Source organism: Caretta caretta, chromosome 5 (assembly GCF_965140235.1).
Source record: "Caretta caretta isolate rCarCar2 chromosome 5, rCarCar1.hap1, whole genome shotgun sequence".
Taxonomy (NCBI): domain Eukaryota; kingdom Metazoa; phylum Chordata; order Testudines; family Cheloniidae; genus Caretta; species Caretta caretta.
In genome coordinates, this window is record NC_134210.1 from 129,973,556 (window position 1) to 129,994,645 (window position 21,090).

The window sequence follows — 21,090 nt, forward strand, 5'->3', positions numbered from 1 at the left end:
TATATCCAAATGGGATGGAAGCTCTGAATGCTTTAAAACTATGGATCATTTGAAGTAAGAGTATTTCCATCTGTCCAAAACTTAAAGCATTTGTATACTAACATGAATTGGTTCCATCTCCTGTAGGGCAACTGGTGGAATTCTTAAAGAAAGTTGAATCCAAAGGGCCTCTCTCGTGTGATACAGTTTTGAAGATATTTTATCAGACCTGCAGAGCAGTGCAACATATGCATAAACAGAAACCACCTATTATTCATAGAGATTTAAAGGTACAGTATAGAATTTAAGTGACTGCAACATTTGAACGAAATGTAAAAGCAGACTTCCAGGTTGGACTACAAAGTAGATGGTGTAGAACTAATGAAATTGAGACTCTTGAATATGCAGCATTTCAAATGATGGTATGAGTATATATCCATCTCGTTGGGATTGCTGACTGGGAATGAAGGACACCACTACATGGCTTAGTGTTTAGACCGCATCTTTTACCTATATTTTTGGTGTTGGAAATACTTGTTGAATATCCTGTTAATTAAATTTTGGAGCTCAAACTGAAACCATGTAGTCTGTTTCCCACTCTTACTTTAATCTGAACAATAGTTCCTATTTGCTGGTAAGTATGCTCGTGACTGGAAGCCACACACATTTTGGTGGTAAGAATTTTTTAATAGCAGAAACACAAAGCTGTGAAAGGAAGAGGAGCATGTCGTCAGTGTGCCACTGAAATGCTACTTCTCTCTTGAATCTAGCAACCAGCTGCAGGGAGTGTGTCGTATTAGGATGGCTGGCATTTCAAAAGGCACTAAAATCTACCTTTTGTTGTAGTACTTTGTTTTGGAGCACATTGACTTTTGAACTAAAATTAATCAAGGGGGCCACTTATTTCCTGATTGGTTATTTTAAGACCTTTCATCCTTTGTCAGTCCTTTACAAATGGTATGGAAGGTCTTGAGTTCTGAAGTAAAACTGTGGCCAGTGCCATCCTGCTGGGAGGCACTATGCAGTTGCCAAGGGTTAGCATTTTGTAAAACTTGAAATTTTTCCTGAGACACTAGTTCAAGGGCAGCACCTTGAACGGTGGGGTTCCTGATAGACAATTTTACAGAGTTAAATAAATATTACATTATTGATTTCTTCTGTTACTATTCCAGTGCCTATTAAGAAAACCTGTCCCTGGCAGAAACTCAAAGTGATGGGGGGCAGGGGGAAGCAGAAAGCTGGTTTCATACTACAGTAGCTGCACAGGGAGAGGGCTTTTACAAGAAAATACAGGGCAAGATCTTGATCTTTGTGCTGCAACAGACAGTGGCCTCACTAAAATGATCTAGGGAGGTGTATTTGCACTGCCGTTCCCAGAAAACTGAGTTTAGGTAGATGGAGGAGAAAACTTACGTCAAATGGTCTTTGTGCATCTTTTAAGCTAAAATGTTTTTGCTTTAATAACTATTTACAAATATAAATATCTTAACTTTGTTTGGCCCTAAAGTGAGTGATCTGGTATTGATTGTGTGGGAAAACGGGTGGTTGGGCTCAGTATCAAAGCTTTTGTAACTTTTCAAATTCTTAAAGATATTAGGATCTCTGAAATTCTCTGATATAATGCACCTTCAAATGGGTTGAGATTCATGCAGTGATCTCCACTGCAGACTTCCCGTTACTTCATTCCTTTGTTTGTTGGTGTGGCATGCTCTCCATCATTAGCCATTGTCAAAAGGATTCAGGGGAAAGCAAATGTTAATGTGATTTACATGCATGCAGCATTGTACAAACTGGTGCCACTTTTTAAAATGTTTAAATTCCACGTTAATTATGGGGCATTTTGAAAATAGTCTCGTGGCTCTCATACTTGAAACTGTCTGAATTAGTTTGTCCCCTTGAGTACTTGCCACGTGAAACAAAACAAGTCATTTTGTAGCATAGGGTAGGCATTTTCTTCATAATTAAATTTGGATTTTTAAAGTTCCCTGTGGGCTGGTTTTGGAAGAGACAGGTAGAGACCCCCTTAAAATATGAACACTCTACTGACATTCTTAGAAAGGTAGTGACCACTGTTTCTTAAAGTTGGGCCCAAGTAAGCATGCACATTCTACTCTGTGCCTTTGATATTAGTGTGTGCTGATTGTATTTGGTTGTTGCTCTGCCCACTATGCCAGACCTGGCACATAAAGGAGCACACTAAAGAGTGGACTAACAGAATAGAAACCACTAAATGGAAGAGTCTGTTATCAGGGTGGGTCAAGGGAATGCAGCCTCAAGATACAATGTGCAAGATATTCCCTGCTCTGAGGCTATCATGATCTAAGGCTAATGGAGAAGATGAGATACAGTGGGAGGCCTATTGAAAACAGTTTAATTTTTTGAAGAAACATTTAATTTATAAAAAGAAAAGGAGTACTTGTGGCACCTTAGAGACTAACCAATTTATTTGAGCATGAGCTTTCGTGAGCCACAAGTACTCCTTTTCTTTTTGCGAATACAGACTAACACGGCTGTTACTCTGAAACCATTTAATTTATATTTTCACTTGCGGGCCTCACAATCAGCACAGAATCATCCCCCCCCGCCCCCCCCCAGCTATTAACTGGTGCTCCTGATAAGGTTTTAAACTACTCATTAATCTTGCAGGGCAATTTGTGAAAGACTCCTTGCATGTCTTTTCAAATTTAAAGCATTGGAAAATGTCATGCAAAACTAACATATGGAGGGACATGGATTAAATAAACTACAAGGTCCTTTGAGTTGAATTTGTTAGAAATAAAGATGTACTATTCCACAAAATAGTTCATGTCATTCAGGGCAAGCTGTCTAGTGGCTAGAGAAAGGGGGAGAGCTTGAATTCCTGGGATTACTACCTGTTTTGCCTACGGCTTGGACCTTAAGCCTGTCACTTACTCTTATAGAGTCTTAAGTGTCCCCTCGAACATGGGATACCATGTGCACTAAAATACTAAGTATTGATTCATTTTATTTAATGAATATGTGTACACTTCCTGGGTATGATTTAAAAGTGTGCATGAGCTACAGCCTTCATAAATGTGTGTAACTCTTTCAATTTGTTAACTTACCTCCATCTGCAGGTGGAGAACATGCTGATTAGTAACCAAGGGACAATTAAGCTGTGTGACTTTGGCAGTGCTACAACTATAGCACATTATCCTGATTACAGTTGGTCTGCACAAAAGAGAGCAATAGTTGAAGAGGAGGTGAGAAGCTTGACATTGCAGTTAATTATAAGATATTAAATTCTTTCTATTAGTGCTGCTCTGTTCGTCTTAACCCCCAAGTTTACTTCATTTATGACTGTTCTAAGACAATTGAAGCCCTTTCAATTGTGAAATGGATTACAAGGCCTTATTTTTCGAGTCAGCTGCTGCTACATCGTTCAAATGCTGTCTGCCATAACAACAAAACAGCTTGTGTTTTTAAACTATGTTCCTGAGCACCTATCCTATCAATGGCCATGGAGTGCCTACTACTCTCTGATGTGGAGAAATAAAATGTAAACCCAAATTGAAACTTGACACAGTTGGTAGTGTAGCTTTTAATGACCTTTTTAATAAAAAGGGAGAGGAGTGAGGAATTGACTGCTATTTTCTGTTAGTATGTGAATTTTCACCCTCTGCAGAAAAGTAAAAAGTCAGTTGTGCCCCAGTGACTCTGATCAAATCTAATCAGACATGGCTTCTAAAACTGAATTGGGTGGCATGCGATGAAGCAGTAGGTCTGTTTGACAGATCTTGGACTAGACAGTATTGCTCTACTCTTAGGACAGCTGTAACAATGTTGGCATGTTCCCCCTTTCTTTCAAAATGCAACTTGTCCATAGATCTGGCTAAGTACTACTAATGCTGACAAATCTTAATGTAGCGCGTAAAGATGGATTTACTTTAAGTGATTTCTCAAACCCTTCTAAATCTGTGGAGAAGGTCAATAATGAGACTCAAACTAAACAGACTCAAACTAAACTAGACAAAATCCATGAACTTGTCAATGAGTGTGCAGACTCTCACAGCATCAACTTCTTTTTTTGGGAGGTCCTGAGTACTAGCCTGCTTGCTTCTGGTCCCCTTCTCCTTTTTGGAACCTGAACTCATGGAGAATTGTCTGCTGGCCCTCTGGGAAGGGAAGAGAAGATGGTGCCATGCAGTTGGCGAACTTCTCACATGGGACGGAGGAAAAAAGGCACAAAGTAGGGTCCTTCCTCCAGATGCATCCTAAGGGCATGATATAACTGTTCCTTGTTTCTCAGTGTTACTCTCCCCTGTTGAGAGCATGTAGTCTGGTTTTGCTTGCTGTGTGTGGCTTGAAGGGACTACTACAGCAGGTACTTTTTTAATTACAGTTAAAATGTCATTCCTATAGGCTTCACGTAGAGATACTTCCCTCATAACTGTATTTTGATACTGAACCAAGGACTTGCACCTTGAGTAATGTGCCCCAAACTAGCTTTTGAAGTCAGAATGCCCTTTTTACTTTTTAGCAGAACATTTTTGGAACGCTGTTTCCTGAGACTGTACATAAAGCATTGCTCAGGTCTCTGCTTCATGAACTTTTACTTTTGTTTCTGCAGATTACAAGAAACACAACACCAATGTATAGGACTCCAGAAATGATAGACTTATATTCAAACTTTCCAATCGGTGAAAAACAGGATATATGGGTAGGAACTTCTGTTTCTCTTTGTTTGTAATGATGCCTGTTAGATATCATAGTTAAATAGTTCCTGTATTTCATCATAGTTGTGATGTTTAAACTAATTGCACATTCGCTGCTATTGGAATATAAGATGCAGTCTGAATTGATTGCATTGTTTGATATTAAAACAAAACTTCAGCCATCTGTATCTGATACATTTCAGGCAAAATAAGCTTAATTGGTATGAATTTTAAATCTTAATTTGGGCTGACCTGAGGCATAGACCTCGGGAACTTTGTCCCAGCTCCTTCAATGCCTTGAATGAATGTTGCAACAACTTTGCTTTTTCTCTGGAGGTCAGGACAGGGCTCTCTTGGAGTCCATGATCACTATGTGATTAGACAGAGGTTGCCAAGACACACAACTCTGACTTTGCTCATTCGCAAATCCTAGTCTCAGAGTAGTGAAGAGTGTGAAATGCAGGAACAACCTAAACATTAGTAGTTCTAAACTCTTGTTTGTGTAGAAATCACGTATGTTTCTGTTGCAACTAAGTAGGATGGCAAAAGGCAGTGGCAAATGCGTAACCTTCACTGAAAGGATTTTGGTTGCATTTGAAGAGAAGTATTTAAACTCCCAGTGCATCTTCGGGTAACAGTGTCAGTGATGAGTCCTTTTGCATTCTTTTTGGTGATGTTACACATTAGTATTTTTCAGAGTATTGGATATTTTTATGAATGCACATGCTTAACTTCTAAATATTGTACCAGTGTTGGTAAACAAGTCTGTATGACTTTTTAAACATGTATTTTAATATCAAAGCAGAATAGACACTTGAACATTAACATTTGTGATGCCTGTTCAGAGCTATTGGAATCTCAACTACTGTCTAAACCTTTTAAACAATACATTTTTAAAACTAATTTGAGCTTTTTGTGTTCTGCCTCTGTAGTTGTCAATCTTCATATTGAATTTTTGAGAGAAAACCCAGGGTAATATAATTCTTAAACACCTTACCCATCTATCAAATTAAATCCATACAAGTTAGACCACAATTGCATCCACTTATCTAAAACAGGAAAGGTAGAGCTCCATTTATTCAAAGGACTTGGACGATTGAAATCTTTGGGTTAGGGTAACCCAGGTATTCACTGACGTGGCTGACTACTCCTATTTAACAGTATGTCAGCTATTGTCACATACCTCTCTGTTCTTTAAAAGGGACGTGTTCCAACTAGTGGGGCTTATATAGAGCCTGCCATTCTGCTAAGCTGCCTTGTCTCCTATCCAGTGGTCTGGGATCAGGGAAATCAGAGTTGCATATCCAGTACATCACAACTGCAAGGGGCATAGAATCATAGAATCATAGAATATAAGGGTTGGAAGGGACCCCAGAAGGTCATCTAGTCCAACCCCCTGCTCGAAGCAGGACCAATTCCCAGTTAAATCATCCCAGCCAGGGCTTTGTCAAGCCTGACCTTAAAAACCTCTAAGGAAGGAGATTCTACCACCTCCCTAGGTAACGCATTCCAGTGTTTCACCACCCTCTTAGTGAAAAAGTTTTTCCTAATATCCAATCTAAACCTCCCCCACTGCAGCTTGAGACCATTACTCCTCGTTCTGTCATCTGATACCATTGAGAACAGTCTAGAGCCATCCTCTTTGGAACCCCCTTTCAGGTAGTTGAAAGCAGCTATCAAATCCCCCCTCATTCTTCTCTTCTGCAGGCTAAACAATCCCAGCTCCCTCAGCCTCTCCTCATAACTCATGTGTTCCAGACCCCTAATCATTTTTGTTGCCCTTCGCTGGACTCTCTCCAATTTATCCACATCCTTCTTGAAGTGTGGGGCCCAAAACTGGACACAGTACTCCAGATGAGGCCTCACCAATGTCGAATAGAGGGGAACGATCACGTCCCTCGATCTGCTCGCTATGCCCCTACTTATGCATCCCAAAATGCCATTGGCCTTCTTGGCAACAAGGGCACACTGCTGACTCATATCCAGCTTCTCGTCCACTGTCACCCCTAGGTCCTTTTCCGCAGAACTGCTGCCTAGCCATTCGGCCCCTAGTCTGTAGCTGTGCATTGGGTTCTTCCGTCCTAAGTGCAGGACCCTGCACTTATCCTTATTGAACCTCATCAGATTTCTTTTGGCCCAATCCTCCAATTTGTCTAGGTCCTTCTGTATCCTATCCCTCCCCTCCAGCGTATCTACCACTCCTCCCAGTTTAGTATCATCCGCAAATTTGCTGAGAGTGCAATCCACACCATCCTCCAGATCATTTATGAAGATATTGAACAAAACCAGCCCCAGTGCTTTTAGTTTGTGATTTGGGTGAATGGTTGTGTCAAGGTTCCTCCCCCACTCTGAACTCTAGGGTACAGATGTGGGGACCTGCATGAAAAACCTCCTAAGCTTATCTTTACCAGCTTAGGTCAAAACTTCCCCAAGGTACAAAATATTCCACCCGTTGTCCTTGGACTGGCCGCTACCACCACCAAACTAATACTGGTTACTGGGGAAGAGCTGTTTGGACGCGTCCTTCCCCCCAAAATACTTCCCAAAACCTTGCACCCCACTTCCTGGACAAGGTTTGGTAAAAAGCCTCACCAATTTGCCTAGGTGACTACAGACCCAGACTCTTGGATCTTAAGAACAATGAACAATCCTCCCAACACTTGCACCCCCCCCTTTCCTGGGAAATGTTGGATAAAAAGCCTCACCAATTTGCATAGGTGACCACAGACCCGAACCCTTGGATCTGAGAACAATGAAAAAGCATTCAGTTTTTTACAAGAAGACTTTTAATAAAAAATAGAAGTAAATAGAAATAAAGAAATCCCCCCTGTAAAATCAGGATGGTAGATATCTTACAGGGTAATTAGATTCAAAAACATAGAGAACCCCTCTAGGCAAAACCTTAAGTTACAAAAAAGATACACAGACAGAAATAGTTATTCTATTGAGCACAATTCTTTTCTCAGCCCTTTAAAGAAATCATAATCTAACACATACCTAGCTAGATTACTTACTAAAAGTTCTAAGATTCCATTCCTGGTCTATCCCCGGCAAAGACCCAGCATACAGACAGACACAGACCCTTTGTTTCTCTCCCTCCTCCCAGCTTTTGAAAATATCTTGTCTCCTCATTGGTCATTTTGGTCAGGTGCCAGCGAGGTTACCTTTAGCTTCTTAACCCTTTACAGGTGAGAGGAGCTTTCCCCTGGCCAGGAGGGATTTCAAAGGGGTTTACCCTTCCCTTTATATTTATGACAGGTTGTACTTTACTTTCCCCCAGGGAGTTCAGTATCCTCCACTGCTCTCTTCTAAGTGCTTGTCACCATACTGTCTAGATGAATTTGTAGTGCTGCTGCTCAGGCCATAAAAAAGTCTAAACTTCAGTGTGGATCAAAAATGTAACTCCTGTTAACCACAAAGTTTCCAAAAATGCTTTTGCAGATCAGGAATACATTTAGATATTACTTCTGTTACTTCTTTGAGCAGTTACCAGGTTCTCAAATGTGGTCAGCATTCTCCTGGTTTCTGATTTATTTTATTGATTTTTCTCTGGCTCCTTTTCCAAAGTCTCGGCATCTTCTAAAATTTAAAGCACACAATTTAAAAAAAAAAAATCTTCAGAACAGTTCTTATACTTTCCAAGTAAAAGCCTTTCTCAAACCAAACACCTTACCTCACCATATCATAATGCAAAGGCCCGTCTCCAGTCACATCCTTCTTTAGTGTCCAGCACCTTTATCTATTGACCCCAATTTCCCTAAATTCCTGTGAGGGGGAAAATGGGCTTTGGAGCATGTTTGGATGGTTAACAAATCTGTCTGAAAGAAGGAAGTGAATTGCAGAGCCAAGAGAACCCCATCGCTGCCAGTGTCCTGCCAGCAGCTCCTCCTGCTGTTCTGAGAGTCCTTTAGCTCAATTATTTTTGTCTGGTCTCAGCTGTGTCTGTATGGAATGGGAGAACGGGGGTCTCCCAGCTAACCAGATCCCAAACCAGGTAGGGCTGCCTGTTTAAAACAAGCATGTTGAAATCCACCTAGAAACTTGCGGGAGCCAGTTCGGCTCTTGGAATCTTGGTGCTGTATGTGTCCGGCATGATGTGCTACTTACCAAATGGGTGGCGCTGTTGTGCAGAATCTTCAGTATCCCACACCAGCAAAGCACAACACTTTGGGAATTCTGTATTCTGCAATTGATCAGATTCCACCTGAGCTGACTTCTGCTCATGGTCAGGTCACGTTCTCTGCATTTCACAAGTCACCATGACTTAGATGACCTGTTGATGGAAGAAGCTGGAAGATATTGTTTTTAAAGATTTTTGTACCTAAAATAAAGGTTTTATTTTAAGTAATACCACATTTTAGTAGAAATAATGGTGTCTTCTACCAGTTTTAATGGGCATCTCTTGAACTGAAGTTCCTTTTTTTGCTTCTATCTTCAGGCTGAGCTAAAGGAAAAATATTTTTGTTCCCTCAAATAGCAGGTCCTCCTGGGACTTGGCCTCCAAAAAAACCAAATGCTATTGTTTATCAGAGTTCTTCCATTATCTCTAGTGCTCGAGATTATTTTTGTCAAGGCTGTTTTCTTTGCTCCTTATTTTATCCAATTTATTAATTTTGGCTGATGCAGTTTCACTTCTTTAATGTGGCTTTATATCACTTATTTTAGGGTAATTCCTCTGAATCTTTACTGAAACACATTTGGCTGGTGTCTGGTGGGTTTCTAGCACAAGATGTTGATAGCACTAGAACTTCCAAAAGCAGAACCTTTTGACTTTTTCCTGTATCACAGCTCTTTAAAGTTGAGCTAATCAGATTTCTTTCTCTGCACATCTGTTACTGAGTGCATTTGCTCTGTTAAAGGTTAACTCCTTCTTACCTTTAGTTGTTAATATGAGAACATTTCCTGACTCTTCAAAGGTGTTTGTGTACAAAAATAAACAGTTTAGAAGATTAAACTGTAGTAAGCCAAGGCTGGATAGTCTTCATCCAAGAATTTGGAAACAAAAACAAGCTCACTGAGCTGCAAACACAAAAGTGCAACTTCATAGTCACCCTCCAGACATCTAGTATTAATCTGTATTACAGTAGGGACTCCATGTCCAACAGATAACCCATTGGGCTGGGTACAAACACAGTGAGAGTCTCTGCTCCAGCGAGCATACAGTCTGAATAGTCAAGACAGACAGAACATAAGAGGGTAACAAGGAGGCATAGAGAAGTGAAGTCACTTGGCTCAAGTTATGGTATAACATTGTATCCATGTGTTCATAGAGAACTAAGGGTGATTCTGTGAATTACACTGGGTATTTCTTCAGTACCAGACAAAGTAACTAAGAAAGAACTACAAAGAATTGAGTAATGTAACATCATATTAAGCATGTTCTTTGTGATGGTGAATTGTACCATTTTTAACTTGTAAGAATTCTCAGTTAAAACTGATTTATATAATGTAGATGGACAAGGGACTTTTATAAAGAAAGAGGCTATTAAGGGAACTTGGAAACCACAGGGTGGTGTGTTGCATCTTGGGTTTTATAAACTAGTTAAGAGAGCAAGCAAGTGTAGGAATGAAAAGCTATTTTTTCATTGTGGAAAGATGGTTTATATCTTAAGATTTTAGGACACCTTTAGTGAAACTGTTTGGTTAATATATTGGGCAAAATTTACTATGCACACAATTCAGAGACTAGTGAAAATCATGAAGGCACCCAGAACTTAACTAGTGTAACCCAAGTAGGTGTGCTAAGTAGATGGCCGCAAAGTGACAGATAGCTATCAAAGTAAATATCTGTAAGTTAAAGCACTTTGGAAGGAAAAACTTAAATAAACCATATACACTTATGGGTTCTGAATGATTGACACCTTAGAAAGTACATTGAGGTGTCGTTATGGACGGGTGAAGGAAGGCAGCCTGCTCAGTGCACAGCACCCATCAGAATAACTAACAAGATATTAGGCTGCATTTTAAAGAGAATAAAGAACAGCATTACCTAGGTGTTCTACAAATCAGTGATACACGTTGGCTTTGAATGTTGCAATTTGATCACCCCTTGAAAAGGAGGTAGCTGAAACTGGCCAAAGAAAGGCAGCAAAAATAATCAGGAGAACGTGAAGCTTCCATATAGAGAATAAAATAACACTGGAACTTAATCTGGTAGAACAAAATGGGATATGATTAAGGTACTCATATAAAATAATGGCCAGTTGAGTGATACTTTTCACCCTTTCCAGAAAAAGGTAACGCTAGAGTTTAAACAGAACTAAAATTATACAGAATATAAAGTGATAACTTGTGACTTGTTGGTATAAGATAGGATTGAGACGGAAGGAGATGAGTCACTATTTTGACCACTTTCTTCAGATGGTCTTCTATTGGTGCAAGTAGCCACCATGGCTAGATCTATGAGATGATTGCTAGCAGGGTTAAGAAAAAATTTCCAGGGGGATTTTGCACAATTTTCCAGAAGCATTCTGAAAATCTTGCTGTTCTCTGAAGCATTTGTTACAGGGCACGCTTTTTTCTAAGACCTCTTGCTACACTAGATGGACCACTGGTTCAGTATAGGATCTATTCTTTTTTTTTTTTTGGTATCTAATGTTAATCGAAGTATCCAAATTTACCTGCAAACATTAAGTGAAATGTTCTCCTTGACTCATCCCATTATTCTTGGATTCTTGCAACAGTAGAACTCAATCCTGACTTTAGGCACGTGCTATTTCCCAGGGCAAATTGTGTGGTATCTATTTTCAGTTATGGAACTTAGTCCCCCACTAACTCATTGGCCTCAGTGTATCATTGTTTTATTGAGGTTTCAATTCTCTTCTGGAATTGTTTGTAAAAAAATTAAAGAATTAAATGGGCCTTTGCATGGGATGCTGTTTGAATAAAGTGATTTGCGCTTTGCAAACTACCCAGTTATGTACTTAGTAACAGAATGAATTTGAATTAGGAGTAGAAAGACAGGACCAAATCCTTTAAGTAGGAGTGACTTACACAGAAACTATGAATGTAGGATTTGGCCCTTAAAAATAGAACATCTCTCTCTTTGGACCTCCTACTCTAAAAATCATTGTGCTACACTTTGCTACATATATAATAAAGGTGTTGATACCTATATGACTGTATATTATACTATAATATAAATCCTTCAATGTGGAGAGAATTTAAAAAAAAAAATCTGAGACTGAGGAAACTATTAAACCTTTAATCATAATGGCAAAACTACCACAGTCTCCATGCTGCTAGAAACTGTTAGTTTGTGTAGACTAGGCTTCTTGTTAATCTTTGATCCTAAAGCATGAAACTTCAAAGGTTTAGTTATTTTAGAAAGCGGGGGGGGGGGTAATGCAGCTGAAACACTGTTAATAGTGTTGGGTTCCATGACTAAGCAGTTTGCCTTTATAGCAAAGTTATTTTAGATTTGAGCTTGGTCAGAGTTGTTCCAATATCTAATCGGTGTCCTATCTAAAATTCAACTTTAAATGATTTTCGGTGCCTGAATTACTGACTTTTCTTTAATGTTTGCTTTTATTTCTGTGTAGGCATTGGGCTGTATCCTATATTTATTGTGCTTTAGGCAACATCCATTTGAAGATGGGGCTAAGCTTCGCATAGTCAATGGGAAATACTCTATTCCTCAGAATGACACTCGATATACTGTGTTCCATGATCTCATTCGTAAGTTTAAAATCTTGTTTGTTTATTCTGATGCTTTGTGGACCATACGTCTTTGATCGTTAAAAATATGCTAGGTACCGTGGGATTAATCAATCAGAATTTCCAGTTCCGTTGACGGTGGCGTCGTAAACCGTATGAGAGTGATTAGTTTTTTTAGCTATTTGACATCAATATGAAGAACTTTCAAACTTTTCTACATTCAGTTAAGAACTAGATTTTTGAGTGGAAACCTTCTGGTTTTTCACTGATTTTCAGTGCTTAATCATGCTTAGGATTTTGATAAATTGGCTGGAAATACTTTGCATTTTGGTTCTGATTCCCTGAATTTGTTTCAGAAACTGTTTTACTAAAGTTCAAAAGACAGTTGAACTAATACAGTTGGTTGTTAAAATTCTGATGAAATGGGGTGGGTTCTAAGTTGCCTTTAAACATTTTCTTCAAGTTTGATGCTCTTCTAGTATTTTCTTAGTGTCATCTTGATTCATCACTAAAAGTGTCATCTTGATTCATCACTAAAATCGTTATTCTTAATACATAGATAGCTGTTAAAGGCAAATGATACTTGGGTACAAATTTACTGTTTCCCTGTTTTTTCTGCATGCTTTACTATTGATAATCATGCTGCACTTGAATCCACTGAATAAAGTACATATTTATGCAATCAAAAAAGGACTGTTGTAATGTCTAAATTATTTTTTTTTTAGGTTCCACTTTGAAGGTGAACCCAGAGGAGAGGTTGTCAGTCACTGAACTTGTGAATCAGCTGCAGGAGATTGCGGCTGCCAGGAATGTGAATCCTAAATCTCCTATCACAGAGGTACGGGAGTGCTATAAAGAGTATAATCCTTCTTTTCCCCACATTCAGTCAATAGGAACTTTGAAACAGCTGTCAAAATAGTTGTAGTGAGATTTTCAATTGAGTTTAGGGGATTTATGTGCCTAATTTCAATAGAAATTCGATGGGATTTGGATGCATAACTAATGGTTTGAAAATCCCAGCCTCAAAGCTCTTTCTCATCCAAATATGTTAAAAGGAAACCAATGGTGGTTCTTCCTGCTTATTGTCAGACTCTTGGAAGCATCTTCCTCTCAACAGCATTCCTTCTGGAGGTAGATCTTCAGTGTCACATCAGATTTGATTGAAATTGACCTGAGACGTGGTGGTTGTGAGGGTGTGTGTGTGGGGGGGGAGTTAAATATGTGACAGGGAATTTAGGCCTACACAGATACACAACAGCTTAGTTAAACTGATACAGTTAATGCAAATGCCTGTGTGGACTTTTACTTTGGTTTAAGGGTAGCTTATTTCAGTTTCTTAAACCTGTTCCTAATTGACTTGAGTGTCCTTTTGCACAGATTTAAGTAAATAGATTTAAAATCTTGCCTTCATTTGAACTGGTGCAATTCTGCAAGCAGACTAGCCTTTCGAACTGTTGTGATTTTTGCTGCTGTCTGTAAAAGAAACAAAACTTTAAACTTGCAGAACCGAAGTAAGAGTCCACACAGACAGTTGCATTAGTTTTACTGCACTGGTTTAACCAAGGGCAGGTGTCAAGATTCTTTCCCCACTCTGAACTCTACAGCACAGATGTGGGGACCTGTATGAAAGACCCCCCTAAGCTTATTCTTACCAGCTTAGGTTAAAAACTTCCCCAAGGTACAAACTTTGCCTTGTCCTTGAACCGCATGCTGCTGCCACCACCAAGCGTTTTAAACAAAGAACAGGGAAAGAGCCCACTTGGAGATGTCTTCACCCAAAATATCCCCTCAAGCCCTATACTCCCTTTCCTAGGGAAGGCTTGATAAGAATCCTCACCAATTTGTACAGGTGAACACAGACCCAACCCCTTGGATCTTAAGAACAATGAAAAATCAATCAGGTTCTTAAAAGAAGAATTTTAATTAAAGAAAAGGTAAAAGAATCACCTCTGTAAAATCAGGATGGTAAATACCTTACAGGGTAATAGGATTCAAAACATAGAGAATCCCTCTAGGCAAAACCTTAAGTTACAAAAAGACACAAAAACAGGAATATACATTCCATCCAGCACAGCTTATTTTACCAGCCATTAAACAAAACGAAATCTAACACATTTCTAGCTAGATTACCTACTAACTTAACAGAAGTCGTAAGGCTGCATTCCTGATCTGTTCCCGGCAAAAGCATCACACAGACACAGACCCTTTGTTTCCACTCTCCCCCCCCCTCCAGATTTGAAAGTATTTTGTCCTTTCATCAGTCATTTTGGGTCAGGTGCCAGCTAGGTTACCGTAGCTTCTTAACCCTTTACAGGTGAAAGGGTTTTGCCTCTGGCCAGGAGGGATTTTATAGCACTGTATACAGAAAGGTGGTTACCCTTCCCTTTTATATTTATGACAGCAGGTCTACACTAGAAGTGCTACATTGGTACAGCAGCAGTGCATCTGATGAAGACGCTCTATGCCAATGGGAGGACTCTCCTGTTAGCATAATTACTCCACCTCTGCAAGAGGTGGAAGCTATGTTGGTGGGAGAGCATCTCCTGCTGACATAGCGCCAGTGTGGACAGTGCTTAGTTTCGCTGTAACTTGCCTGGCTCGGGCGGGTGTCTTTTTCACATCCCTGAGCGATGCAAGTTAGATCGATTTTAAGCAGTAGTGTAGACCTGCCACTGCTTGTTCTGTATGAATGGGATTCTGTAGTAGAGGCTGCTGTTGGTCTTTAACTCATGGTTGGCAAGCCCTCTTCTGTCTCCCAAGCTTTGGGGTTAGCTTTCCCAAGAAAACTCTTTTTACCAGCTACAGTTACATTCCTGTTTGCAAGTTTACACTTGGTAAGTTATGGGTTGGATCCAAAATAGTGTAATGTAGCAGCTGCATATGGGTTCAGGTTTCTGTCCTTGGTAACAGTGTGTTTTATGCTTCCCCCTTCCTGCCAAGGAGAGTGTGTGCAGCCCAGTTTACCTGTTTGTGCTTCCTCTGGTGATTCCCCTTCTTCTCTGGGAAGTGCTTGTTGTTGTCAACATTATCTTCAGTTTTTAAGCCTTCTCCCTTGGTGTCTTTGGCCATATTTGCATTCATGTGGTGGTCCTCTATTTCTGCCTAGGTGAATGGCTCATCCAAGCGTAATTTGGACGTTAGGCATGTGTCCCCAAACATTGCAATCTAAGTGCCTTATTTCCTGCAGTTCAAATTATCCTTCATGCCAACACTGAAGCTCACTAGTATAGTGGCTGTCTAGGGTACACTTCTGTCTGTGTTCCTTTTTGAGGTGCAGCGACCTAAATGAAACATGTAGTGTGGGATACAGAAGCCTGTCTTGCTAGATAACTCTTGCTGCTTTTTTGTCTCCTACTTGGTGGTCACACTTTTTTCATGAGGAGTGTTTCTTGCTTTAGGGGAAGTGGGAGAGAAGGAAGCACTGGAAGTGTCTGCACACTTGTAAAGACTTTTCTAGAAATGGAAGTAGGATTCTGCTCAAGTGACCCAATTCATGGCTGTCCTATTTGTTGCTTGTCCTTTGCTCTGGAAGAGTGACACTCAGACTGAGGCTCGGGAGTTGCAAGTGGCTCCTTATTGTATCTCCTGTGGCTCTTTGTCACATGCAATATTAAAACACTGAATGATTTAATTATTAACCAGTCTAAGTTATTAACCAATCAAGATGCCTTTTCTATGTTAACCAATTGTAGAATACTTGGTCAGTCGTTTTGCTGTGAGATATATATAAAAATAGTAAATGAAACAATGAATTCACACTCCTGTGGCTTTTTTGGGGAATGTTGATCGTAATTTGGCTCCTGAACCACTGAAGTCTGAGTATCACTGCTCTGGAGTAAAGGTACCATATCACACTCTTCTAAAGCTGGGCCATCTTTCTTAGCCTTTCCTTTTTCATCTGTGTTGTAGAAGAAAGTTGAGTCCTTATGGGTAAGGTTAGCTCTGGTTAGAAAAATTAGGGATAGGTTTGCAAGGCAGCCACCTTATTGCTAACATGTTGAGTTTATGGTATCAGTATTTCAGCAGTTCAGCTGGGAGATTTTTCCTACCAAGATCCTGATACTCCTCCCATTCAAGCTCAAGTTTTACTTCTGACTTTGAGCAGTAATAACATACCTGAGCAGCCAGTAAAGTGATGCATGCACCCAGAAAAACCTGGGCTGAGAGCCAAACTAAAGAATAGTGCCTTGGCTTCTCATGGTGCCTAATGCACTGAAACAAAACTAGTGAAACTTTTTTGTCTTTCAGTAGTTTAAACAGCCATTCAGGGCTAAACAGTGAGGACCGGGCCACTTAAGTTTTGTAACTGTCCTTTGCCAATGCGGTGTTTATATATAAACTTAAAAAAAATTTCTCCTGATGAATATGACTCTCTGCAGCTCCTGGAACAAAATGGAGGCTATGGAAACAATACTGTGCCTAGAATGTCTACAAGTTCGGTGCCACAGGGCTCCAAGCCTGCAGGACAGCTCAACAATATGTACAATGCAGGTATGTACAGTGATACGCATCTCTGCACACACAGTGTGAATACAAACTAGTTAAGTTTATGGTATATGAAAACTTCTGGGTGGGCTTGAAATTTTAAATGAACTTATTTAGCAGAAATGTTAATTTCTGCTGAGTTATACTGCTATCTTGCTTTATGAAAACCACTTAGGTTAAGTAAATGATTATTGTTAAGCAAGCTTATATAGTTCTTGTGAAGGACTTCACATTTGTAGATTGATTCCACCTTCTTCAGAATAGACTTCATGTTTATACATTCAAATGTAAAAATTTACTCCCTACATTCTTCTCACAAGAAGAGAGAAAAGACTCAGCTTGCTTAAGTGCAACAGATGATACCAAATGACATTGATAACCTGTGGAATAAAACAATTAGATGAAACACCTAGATGAAAATGACTTATCTGCACAATGAATATCAGTTCATAAAAATAATAGCAGCTAAGGAAAAGGCAGCACTTAGAAGATTCATATAAAAATTGGAACATGCTATATGAACATAAAAATAGATTGGTTAAGGATCAGAAATGTCATTTTTTCCAAAAAAAACTCAAATAGAAACCTCCACTTTAGAAATATATTATGCTAAAAACAGATAATAGCCTACTTTGGTTGAACTTCAGTTCTTCCAACTAATCTGTTAATTGGTCTTAGTCAAAGCATCCTTTTTTTGTGTCTAATATGTATAATCTTGCTAACTGAAATAACAGTTTCTGTCCTGTGTCATTTAATGGCTAAATATTAAACTGTTAGCTTCATAAACATAAATGCTTCAAGGAACTGAATATTTCACCTAAAATGAAAGACTGGAAACATAAATAATTTTACTGCATGCAATTTTTTCTCCTCCTTGATTTAAGTTATTTTATTCATACCTTCTGTGCAGCTCATGAGGGAAAAGTATAAATTAAAATAATTTACCTGAAAGGGGAACTTTAAAATGTGGTAAATTTATACTACCAATAAAGGACTTTAGTAATACTATCCACACTTTATTCTCTGTGGGATGAATCTTCCTTCATAACAGGATTGTGTTTTCAAATGCTTTTCTGGCCATCTGGTTCACACAGGGTGAAAGAAGACTATGTATTACACAATAATATTAACAGGCTGTTGTCCAGCGGATGATGATAAAAGGAAATGTTAGTATTCCCGGTAACAAATGTAACTTTCCAAGATAAAACCAGAAATGGCTGTAAAATGTACTACATACGGTCAAGTAAGCTTGTCAGTGGCATACTGCATATCAGGATGATGGCACTAAATAGAAAGACAGCATGCCACAATTTAAACCAGGGGTCTCAAACTCAATTTACCTTAGGGCCAGTGCCAGTCCTCAAATCCTCCCAGCAGGCCAATAATGTCACTGAAGATGGCGTTCAGAAAAGAAGATGTTTATATTGTATCTTTTATTTCGAATTTCTGAGAAGTAATAAAACTGTCATACAACTTCATACAATTTTTTGCCTTCCAGAGAGTTTTTAGTGTTTGCCAGACACCTGGCAATGCTTCAGTTCTGTCAGTTTGTTGTTTGTCCTCAGTGACTGAGCAGTTGAAACCTTCAGGAATGCAGCGAGGTGTCCATCAGATAGTTGTGTTCAGTATTTTGACTTACTTTTTTCCCCCACAAGGAATATAAACGACACTGCCTCCATGGCTGACTCTGCCTGGCAACTAATGATGCTGCCTCCATGGCTGACTGTGCCTGGCAACTAATAATGGTATCTCTATCCCTCTCCCCTAGCCAATAGGAGCTGTGGGGGCCAATGCCTGCCGCAGACATTGCTGGCAGTGTGGCTCTTTCCTCTGTGGGCCGCAGTGGGGAGGTTCTTGGGCCACAGATGGCCCCCAGGCCAGGACTTTGAGACCCCCTGATTTAAACAGTGATATGTCAGAAGCATACAGCCAGACACTTGGTGGTCTGTCTTTCCTTCATAAAGAGATGTAAAATGGTTTGTTACATGTTTTGTAAATATAATACCTGTAAACTATTCTGGTTTACCACCATAGTATGTTGGGACCATAGAAAAATATTGTTGTGAAGTTTCAAAAAGAAAAGGAGTACTTGTGGCACCTTAGAGACTAACCAATTTATTTGAGCATAAGCTTTCTTGAGCTACAGCTTTGGTTAGTCTCTAAGGTGCTGCAAGTACTCCTTTTCTTTTTGCGAATACAGACTAACACGGCTGTTACTCTGAAACCTGTCGTTGTGTAGTTTGTTCTTCAGAAGTTGAAAGCTTCATTCTGGGACTGAGTGTAACAGGAAGGCTGATCCTATTTTAGTACATCTTAAGTTGTTGGTAGTTCAGTTTGATTTTGCATTGGGAAGAGAAATTGGAGCACAATTCCGTTACATTCCTTGTTTTTTTTTTAAATTGTAACTTTAATTTGCTTTTTAATTCTAGGCCTGACAGTTGCAGAACTTGACCAGTCTTATGTAGGGTTCTTTGATATTCTCAAAGGTGGAACAGAGCGATTTTTCACAAACATCAAGGATACTTCTTCTAAAGTGATCCAGTCTGTGGCCAAGTAAGTAGAAAGAACATCTGTGTTGATAATTTCTAAAAGGGAAGGTCAGAAGTGTCTCATTGAAACTACAAAAAGCATCCTGTTGGTGCTGATATGAGACCAAATATGCCAGTACTCAGTATTCCATTTAAAATTTCGTCACTGTGAACTAATGTAAAAATCACTATGGTAACTGTATCATAGGAGCTAGAACTGGAAAAGAGCATTTTAAATGTAATGAATCTTTAAGTCACTGGGGAATGGTTTTCTGCAATGTATAGCAGAATTCCCCCGAGTAGGGCACCTGGACAGACAGCCTCCTTGCTTTGCCCATTACTGATGATCAGAGCTCACATACTCTAGCACTTTCTGTGCAGCCAGCCAGCCTCAGCATAGGAAGAGCCTCCAAAACTCTGCTCCTCCCTTCCCTTTCTTTTTTTCTCTCTCTCGCTTTCACACATGTTAAGAGAATCTGAGAGAGGGAGGAATGTGGGGTGGGGACTCAGAGCGTGAGGGAGAGTCACAGGGCTGTGAGGGAGTTGTGGGGCAGAGTTGTGTCTAAAAATGTAGACAAAGTCAAGTGGAGGAGGAAGGAGAAGTAATGAGTGAACAAAACAAGAGGGAGAGGGAATAAAAGTGTGAGAAATGTGTAGATTATTAATTGCAGTCACTAGTACCTTACAAAGAAAAAGAAGCTAGAGGAAATATTGATACAGTTTTGTCTACCTGGTGTAGTCTTAAGTGTTTTAAGAATTCCATCACTCCTGAAAATGACTCAAGTGTCTGGAGCTTGTGGGTAGGGAAAATTAAGGCTAGATATGCTGAAAAGTTACCCTTTTCTCTCAGTTTCCCTGTATTTCTGGCTAAACAAAACTGTCTCCCTCTTCAGTGTATGCACTCTTCAGATACTTAAACACAGTGTACTCCCTCTTGGTTCGGCCAAGCTATACTTTTTTTTTTTTTGGCGCTATTTTCTATCTCATTTCTTTCAAACCCATTCCCATTTTGCTGATTTTTTTCAGAATTTCTTTCAGTGTCTCTTATCTTTGTGGTACAGGGATGATCAGAACTCAAGTACGTTTTATTGAACATTAGATGTGGTGTCACAAAGGTGTGAAAATGGACTTTCTTTCCATGATTTAGATGCCTCTGTGTGGGCCAATGTTCCAATAATTCTTTCTGCTGTATTCATTACAAGATCACATGTAATTTATTTGTTGGTACTTTCTCAGATACTCAGCATTAGTGCTTTACAAGAGAGTCTCCTTCCTGTCAAACAGCACTCTGGGCTTATTTACCCTCTAATGTTATTAGCCAGGTTGAATCTCATTGTTTACTTGCTGAATTTCCGCTTTATCTGGGTCCCTTTTTGTACTTTTGGTGTTGGCAACGCCTCCTTTTTTTCAATACTTGCTGAACTTGAAGGGTTGGCTGCAATGCAGAAAATACCCTTTTACTGTTTCTTTGGTGTACAGATGTTCAATTTTCTTTTTAAAAAAGTGATACCATATTAGAAATCAGGTCCTCCTTTCCTCCTGTTGGAGGATCTGGATAGTGAGGTCACATACAGCTGTAATCTGAGTTCTGGCTCCAGCTGATAAAGCCTCCTTTAAACTGTTGTATTTTTTTTCAAGTTTCTGAACCAGCAATAAACAGTATCCATCAATAAATGGGAGTCCCTGCACAATTGTTTATTAAACAAATAAAATACTTACTCAGTCACTCTCCAGGAAACAACTCAGAAGCAGGGGAAAAAAAGAGC

At 39.5% G+C, this 21,090-nt stretch overlaps 1 protein-coding gene across 4 annotated transcripts in view; it reads left to right on the forward strand.

Annotated features, from left to right (window-relative positions):
- GAK (cyclin G associated kinase) overlaps positions 1-21,090 on the forward strand; it is a 142,363-nt gene that overhangs the window by 44,912 nt on the left and 76,361 nt on the right. For all 4 annotated transcript variants that reach the window (XM_048851459.2, XM_048851456.2, XM_048851457.2 and 1 more), the window contains 7 exons: positions 127-269; positions 3,078-3,203; positions 4,571-4,660; positions 12,197-12,332; positions 13,037-13,149; positions 16,691-16,802; positions 19,226-19,349. In XM_048851459.2, coding sequence (XP_048707416.1) covers positions 127-269; positions 3,078-3,203; positions 4,571-4,660; positions 12,197-12,332; positions 13,037-13,149; positions 16,691-16,802; positions 19,226-19,349 — 844 coding nt within the window. The remainder of the gene's footprint in view (positions 1-126; positions 270-3,077; positions 3,204-4,570; positions 4,661-12,196; positions 12,333-13,036; positions 13,150-16,690; positions 16,803-19,225; positions 19,350-21,090) is intronic.